Source organism: Magnolia sinica, chromosome 18 (genome assembly GCF_029962835.1).
Source record: "Magnolia sinica isolate HGM2019 chromosome 18, MsV1, whole genome shotgun sequence".
Classification (NCBI taxonomy): Eukaryota; Viridiplantae; Streptophyta; class Magnoliopsida; order Magnoliales; family Magnoliaceae; genus Magnolia; species Magnolia sinica.
Genome location: NC_080590.1, coordinates 32,276,190 through 32,283,895, shown reverse-complemented (window position 1 = coordinate 32,283,895; position 7,706 = coordinate 32,276,190). Strand labels below are relative to the sequence as shown.

Here is a 7,706-nt window from a genome sequence, read left to right as displayed (position 1 = left end):
ATTTGTTTATTATCTCTTTGGACATCCAATTTAAAAGCCTTTACCATTACATGATAGTTATGGCTGTTATAGCAGTTAAATTTGAAGAAAATAAAACATAGAAAAGTTGGCAAAATCTACAATATCTGTTTTACATCAACCATTCCAATTTCTTCCATTAACGACCATTAATAAGATGGGTGTTTTTGACAAAATGGCCGCTATAGCAGTTTCTACAACCATGCTTTTAACTTAAGCTACATTCGGATGTGCAGTTGATTCTACAGTTGATTTTAGAATTTAGGCAAGTTTCACTTGATAATGGGTTAGAACAGATCTAAAAATGACCATTTCAGTAGCTTGTACTGAGGATCCAGTCGTCATTTTAAATTTATGTGGAAGTCATAGGAAAACGGGGCTAGAAGGGACCTATAAATGGCTGTTGTAGCGGCTCATACTCTGTGTAATTTCAGTACTCTGATGTGCTCATGTTCTTCATCTTGTTGGACTGATCATGTTTGGACCAAAAGATTCCATGTGAACTTGTATATGAACTTATGCACTTGCAGGCAGTTATAACACTTTTCTCTGTTTTTTACCTTTGGCATAATCAAGCTTTTCTTTTGTCATGATTATCTGTAAAACATTTACGTTTCTGTGCCATCGCTAGTCAATTGCAGTTCTCGAAATGCTAATAATTTCATTTGCTGGCTAGTCAGTCATTAACTACGGAGAAGGGTTAGCCACACTATGGTCATTTAATCTTTACTGAATTGAATTATTGTGAATGGATTCAGTTGAACACACAAACATGTGAAAGAGATCTTGATTTCTTTCCCCTTTCCTTTCTTGCACTCTCCGTGTAGTGTTCAGCAGCAAACAACTGAAGCATGTTTGAATTCAATAAAGAATGGGGAAGCAGATTTAATAAACTTGGATGCAGGACTAGCATACATTGCGTTTTTGAATTACTCCATGAAAGCAATTGCAAATGAGGTTTACTGCAACCATGCTGAGAACTATAACTCTGTCGCTGTTGTCAACAGGAAAGCTTGTGAAGAGAATGGAGAAATCAGCTTGAAGGATTTCAAGGGACGCAGGTCTTGCCATGGAGGTTACTCAACAGCAACGGGATGGAATTATCCTGTCAACCATCTCAAACAGTTTGCTGAGTCCAATCAGTCGAAAGACTATGAGATTGTTTCTGATTTCTTTTCGGCAGTTTGTGCTCCATCAGAATTTGAAGGAATGGTACTTTTGCATGTATTGTTTTATCTGGGAATTTATAAGTCATAGAGAATCTGGGTGTGCGTGTGTATGTCAGAGTCTATCTTTATCAGTAGAAAAAAAAAGTGGTAGATGGCTCTGTCCTTTTCTAGAGCCACTCCCTCTGAATGTTTTAGAGTCTGTGACTAGAACATATCTCTCAGGAAGATTGGAACTATGCCCAACAGTGGTGGCTTGCAACCAGCTTCTCCTTTGATGTAGCTGTAAACAGATTCTGAGGGTAGAGAATCTCTCCCAGGACTTGCACAATTTGTTATTCAAAATCAGCATCTAGCCTGGGCAACAATTAAAAAATTCATTGTTCTTCAGTTTATTTTTTGATCTCCTCTAGAGTACTCATAGCTGGCTGCCAGTGGTCTAGTTCCTCCCACTTCTGTTGCATTACTGTGGAGTAGACCTCAATTGATCCCCTTGTGTCATATTCATCATTTCATGGTGCAATTGATTAATGTCGGATTGATTTCTTTTGTATTGCTCCATACAAAGAGTACCCACAACTGCTTGGTTTACTATTGAAATTGTTGAAGGAGCTGGTGGATTGGGTTCAAACAGCTGGTGGATTGCGACAGCCTTTGATTTTACAACTAAAGGGGTTCTCCAAGCTGCAATGCAAGGCGAATTGTGGCGGATGAAGGACGTGGATGGGAGGCCTCCCGGAATGATTGGATTGTGGCCAGAAAAGAGTGTCACATTCATCAACAATCATGATACAAGATCCACACAACAGTTATGGGCATTCCCTTTGGATAAAGTCATGCAAGGAATGCTTATGTTCTCACCCACCCAGGAATCCCTTCCATAGTGAGTTCCAATCATCTACTGTTGTTATTTTTTTTTTTTCTCCTGCTATAAGTATCCATAAAATTACATGTCCTCTGAGATTTGGATGGTTATAAGCACAATTGAACTGGTATGTTCCACCATACATGGACTAAAAAAAATTACCTTCCTAGCACATTTGAAGTGTCAGCTATTAGGTCCCTAATCAAACGGTTTGTGAAGAACCATGGTGTGTGCATTGAATAAACTTGAGTGAGATGTGTTCAAGAAGGTCCTGCACACATCTCACTTAACCATTGCAAGATTCCATTGACCTGATGTTCCAAAAGGTTAAAAGGAGAGTTATTTCTGTTTTTGTTTTTGGGTTCAGTCACTTTCTCGGGTTGCAATAGGGAAGATAGCACGAGGAGTTGTGTTCATTTGACATATGGACAGTCGCACACAAAATTATTGCTAATGGCAAGTTCTTCTTCTTTGCAGATGCTTTTAGATAACCAAACAAGCTGTAATTGTTCATCAGCCAAGCAAAAGTCATACCCAAATCTTGCGTTGTGACTTTTTATTATTTGTGGAACCTAATGTTGTGTAATAGTTTGATTGAGTTTGTTTTGAAAACTTTAAATAGTAAACAAGTGAGATTGATTGTTTGATTGAGTTGTTAACTATTTTGTTGGTATTATGGCTTTCATGATTGATTGTTTCATGAGTGGATTGAATGAATGGATTAGTAGTTTAAATAAATATTTAAAAAAATTAAACATTTTTAGCCTCAATTTTAACCGAGGCTTGGATTTAGGCTCGGTTGTTGAGAACCAAGGCTGAAATTCTCGTGGCTAAAGGCTTTAGCCTCGGTTGTTGAGAACCAAGGTTAAAAATAGATTTAGCTTCAATTGGAGGCAACCGAGGCTAAAATTTGGATTTAGTCTCGGTTGGAAACAATGGAGGCTAAAATTTTGATTTAGCCTCATTTTGAGAAAACCGAAGCTAAAAAGGTCTTTTAGCCTCACTTGAAGCACCGAGGTTATAAAAGTCATTTTAGCCTCGGTTGCTAAAACTAAGGCTAAAGCCTTTAGCCACGGGGGTTTCAACCTCCGTTTGGATAACTGAGGCAAAACTGAGGCTAAAGGCTTTAGCCTCCGTTTTTAACCTTTTTAACCGAGGCTAAAGCCTCCTTTTCTTGTAGTGTTCTTCATTTGTGACAAGGTTCGTAGTGGTGCCTTTGATTATCATGCCCATGAAGTTAGAAGAGTCACTCTATCTCTATAACATAATTAAGGAAGTCCTCAATGTGAAGTTACCCATTGACGGATGGGAGATTTAACTTATGCTGGTAATCTTAATAGTAACCAATGCCTTCTCGCCCCTTCATGTCGGAGGATGAGACAGTCCATCTCCTCATCGACAGATTCATTGCAAACTGGTTGCATTTTAAGATTTGGCATGGGTGTTGGAACTGTTGAACTACGAACTAGCCGATAATGAGCCCCTTTGCTAGTCGTGGGCTATTCATTGTCAAGTAATTTGGTTGTGCTCCACAGTCTCCGTCAACCAAGCAACCGCTACTTGCAGCCCCTGATTTGTTGCATGGCCACAAACTTTACCCAAGTGAATAGTCGATTCTCACCGTTGAGGGAATTGTTGCCACCTAATTATTTATTAGAACCCATGACCCAAGAAAAGACATTGCTTTAATACCAAATAGCATAGTGGATGCATGGATAAAAGAAAAGAGATTACAATCTTTTCAAAGATAACCCTTAAATTAATGATGAGAGAGAAATCTCTAAAAATGAGAAAGAAGATTTATATTATTAAATGGAAATATTGTTTATAATGTATTCCATGTGCTCATATGAGTAAAGAAGCCTTAGGGGTTGTTTGGATGCCCGTAAAGTTCTTAAGTTGTAAATGGATTACAAGTAATCTAATTACAGAGGCTGTTTGGATGCATGTATTTGCCCGTAAAAGCTTTACAGGATGTAAACCAATTATAGCTTTTAGCTGTAATTTGAAACTTGGTAAAAAGTCATATTTCATATTACGGGTAAAATCTTTACAACTAAAAAGACATTATACATATTAGAACACAATGGTCAATATATACTCATGATAGGTGGGGCCCACCTCAATGTGTATGGTACATTCAATCTATCTATCATGTACTTCCCTTAATACTCTCATATGACCCTAAAAAAACAACTTGTCCATTATCAAATGGCCACACTAGGAAGGATGGGACATCTACCATTAAAAACTTTTAGATTGCATTTGGGGCCCACTATGATGGGTGAAAGACATCCAATCTATTTAGTAGGTGCATGCTTTAATGCCCTCTTACAACCCAAAAAAATTAATAAATAAAATTCAAGTCTTTCTCTGGCATGAATTCTTTATTCATTGTAAACACTTTAAATATCTACTTTATTCATTATAAGCACTTTATAGGCTAACCAAACATAATTTATTTACCCATAAATAAATTATCACTTAAAAATCAAATAGAATAGCATGTAAACTGATTACACCTGAAACTCTTTTCAAGTATAACGTATTTACTATATATATATATAGGCATTCAAACAGCCCCTTTTATACATAATTTAATGCAAAACAAAATATATATTTTTTTCAAAATAGTAAAAATTACTAAAAATTGTAAAAGGATGTTCAAAAGTATCAATACCCTTAGATGACCAAACCAAGGATTGTTTCAATGACTTGATTTTTAAAATTAAAAAAATAAAATAAAACTTAATAAAAGTAATAAATTTTAATTTAAAGTCCTAATTTAACCCACATAAAACGATTGAATTTTGCACTGGCACCATTAAATCGTTCTTCACCCCTCTGCATCAAAATATTAAGTTCAAATCCCAAATTTAAATTCTTAACGATCCAAATCCAAACTACCAAACGACTCCATGAATGAACTACCCCAGATGTTCACTGTAGTTTGCACGCCACACCCTTCCAAGTTGAGAGTGGCTGATGAAGTTCACATTTCAAGGCCAAACCATAACTATAAAACCTACCCAAATCCCCACTCAACTCCTCATAAGACTCAATGCTCTGATTTCCAAACTCACTCACTCAAACCAGCATTTACAAGCCCTCCAGCTCTTCAACCAAATCCACTCATCCAACCACCTCAAACCAGACCACTACACCCTAGCTAGTACCCTCACCGCCTGTGCCGCCATTCGCGACACTGCTGCTGGAAACCAGATCCACGCCCACGCCATCCGATCGGGCTTCAAAGCATACGCCCATGTTAGCAACACGCTTCTCTCGCTCTACGCAAAATCCAACGACTTGGATTCCACACGCCGCCTGTTTGATGAATTCAACGCCCCCGACGTGTACTCGTGGACGACTCTCCTATCGGCTTATGCCAAATCGGGGCAAATCGACCATGCCTCCCTATTGTTCGATCGAATGCCTCAGAGAAATGTCGCTGTCTGGAATGTGATGATCACAGGTTATGTTGAGTGTGGGTGCCCGGAGGTTGCTTTCGAGATGTTTGATAGAATGCATCAGTTGGGTGTGGGACATGATCACTATAGTTTCGCTAGTGTTTTGAGCTCGTGTTGTTCGCCTGAGCTGTTGGATTCGGGAAAGCAGGTGCATTCACTGGTTATTAGAACTGGGTTTTTGGCTAGAGTTTCTGTAATCAACGCTCAGCTTACAATGTATTTCAATTGTGGATTGATAAAAGATGCATTTGGTGTATTTGAAGACGCCACAACATGTAATCAGATAACTTTCAATGCCATGATATCAGGACTAGTAAATTGGGGAAGAGATGTGGAGGCTTTGACGATGTTCTTGCAGATGCAAGAATCTTGTTTCGGGCCCACTGAACTTACATTCATGAGTGTTCTGAGTGCCTGTTCATCTGCAAAAATGGCAAAATTAGGCTGTCAAATACATACCCAAGTCATCAAATTGGGTTTTGAAGCTTGTGTTTTGGTTAGCAATGCTGCAATAAACATGTACTCCAACTGTGGTAATCTACCCAATGCTCAATTAGTTTTTGAGAGACTGGAGGAGAAGGATCTCGTCTCATGGAATTCGATGATTACGGGTTTTGCCCAAGGGAAGTGTCGTGAATCAGCCATCTGGGTCTATAAGCAAATGCGAAGAGCTGGGATTGAGCCCGATGATTTCACCTTTGGGAGTCTACTAGCTTGCACCGAATTCTTCGAGAATATTGAAATTATTCAAGCTGCAGTGGCTAAAAATGGGCTAATCTCAAGTATCCAAGTTGGAAATGCATTGATTTCTGCATTTTCGGATTATGGTAAGATACAACATGCTTGTCACGTCTTTCGGGAGATGACTTTCAGGAATTTGATATCTTGGAATTCAATTATATCAGGTTGTGTGTTGAATGGGTTTCCAGTTTTGGGCTTAGAACTTTTCTATCAGATGCAGACATTGGAGTTCAAGCCGAATATCTACACTCTCAGCATCGTGTTGAGCGCTTGTGCAAGCATTTCGGCTTTGAGACATGGGAAACAGATCCATGCTTACATTCTCAGATCGGAGTTGGACTTGGAGACATCATTGGGCAATCCCCTTATTACCATGTATGCGAAATCTGGGGTTTTAGATCTGTCTGCCAGAGTATTTTGTGGAATGCCCGAAAGGGATGTGGTCACTTGGAATGCCATGGTTGCAGCTTATGCACAGCATGGGGATGGAAAAGAAGCCATCCGCTGCTTCAAGGCAATGAGAGAATTGGGCATTGAGCCGGATGCAGTCACCTTTACAACAGTTCTCTCTGCATGCAGCCATGCTGGTTTGGTCGACGAGGGCCATTGTATTTTCTTGTCCATGGTCAAAGATTACAGAATGGAGCCTAGTGTAGATCACTATTCTTGCATCATCGATCTTCTAGGCCGAGCTGGGCATCTAGATGAGGCAGAAAGATTAGTGAATAGCATGCCGTTTCAAATGGATTCCCATATCTGGTGGGCACTGCTCGGTGCTTGTAGAGTTCACAGCAATGTGAGGCTGGGAAGAGTTGCAGCTGGGTTTCTTCTGGAGATTGAACCAGAAAATCCTGCTGTTTATGTGCTTCTGTCACATATTTATGCAGCAGCTGGGCAATGGGAAGAAGCTGCTTCTGTGAGGGAACTGATGAAGAAGAATGGGGTGATGAAAATGCCTGGGTGTAGTTGGGTGGAATGACAGAATCGTGTGCAACGGTAGACAGGGTAAACTGATATGTAAGGGCCTGTTTGGATGTCCCTATGTTCAAGAGATTGTCCCATTGGCATACCTTCTCCTCCAAGTTGCAGGATGGGATTGTTTAGTCAAACATGAAAATGCATGTTGTACGCTCCACTCTATTGTTATGGCCAGGCTTCTTCCCCAATTCATAAATGACATGAAACTTTTTTCCTATCAAATTTTATTGGATCCATGAATTGGGCAGACCCCATCAGTTCAAGCCAGCTCTTATCTTGGTTCAGGAAGAATGTAACCAGATCGTTCACTGCTGATGAAAAGAAACAGAAAAGGGGAAATGGATTTCTTGAGCATGATAAGCAGCCCAAGGGCACTCGATTCAAACTGGCAAAAGAATCATATTAGCTGATGCAGAGCTACAAACTTATTCATTATACATCGGGATGCTCTGACATGAGCAAGCAAGG

The 7,706-nt window shown here is 39.5% G+C and overlaps 1 protein-coding gene and 1 long non-coding RNA gene across 2 annotated transcripts; both read left to right on the top strand.

Annotated features, from left to right (window-relative positions):
- Positions 1-2,029: 2,029 nt before the first annotated feature.
- LOC131233820 (uncharacterized) lies at positions 2,030-2,819 on the top strand. Its single transcript, XR_009165359.1, has 2 exons — positions 2,030-2,067; positions 2,527-2,819. It is a non-coding gene; the product is annotated as an uncharacterized LOC131233820 (long non-coding RNA).
- A 1,860-nt stretch (positions 2,820-4,679) lies between these two features.
- Positions 4,680-7,495, top strand: LOC131233586 (pentatricopeptide repeat-containing protein At3g49740). The gene has a single exon (XM_058230358.1). The coding sequence runs from the start codon at positions 5,035-5,037 to the stop codon at positions 7,237-7,239; it is 2,205 nt and encodes a 734-aa protein (XP_058086341.1). The 5' UTR covers positions 4,680-5,034; the 3' UTR covers positions 7,240-7,495.
- The last annotated feature ends 211 nt before the right edge of the window (positions 7,496-7,706 follow it).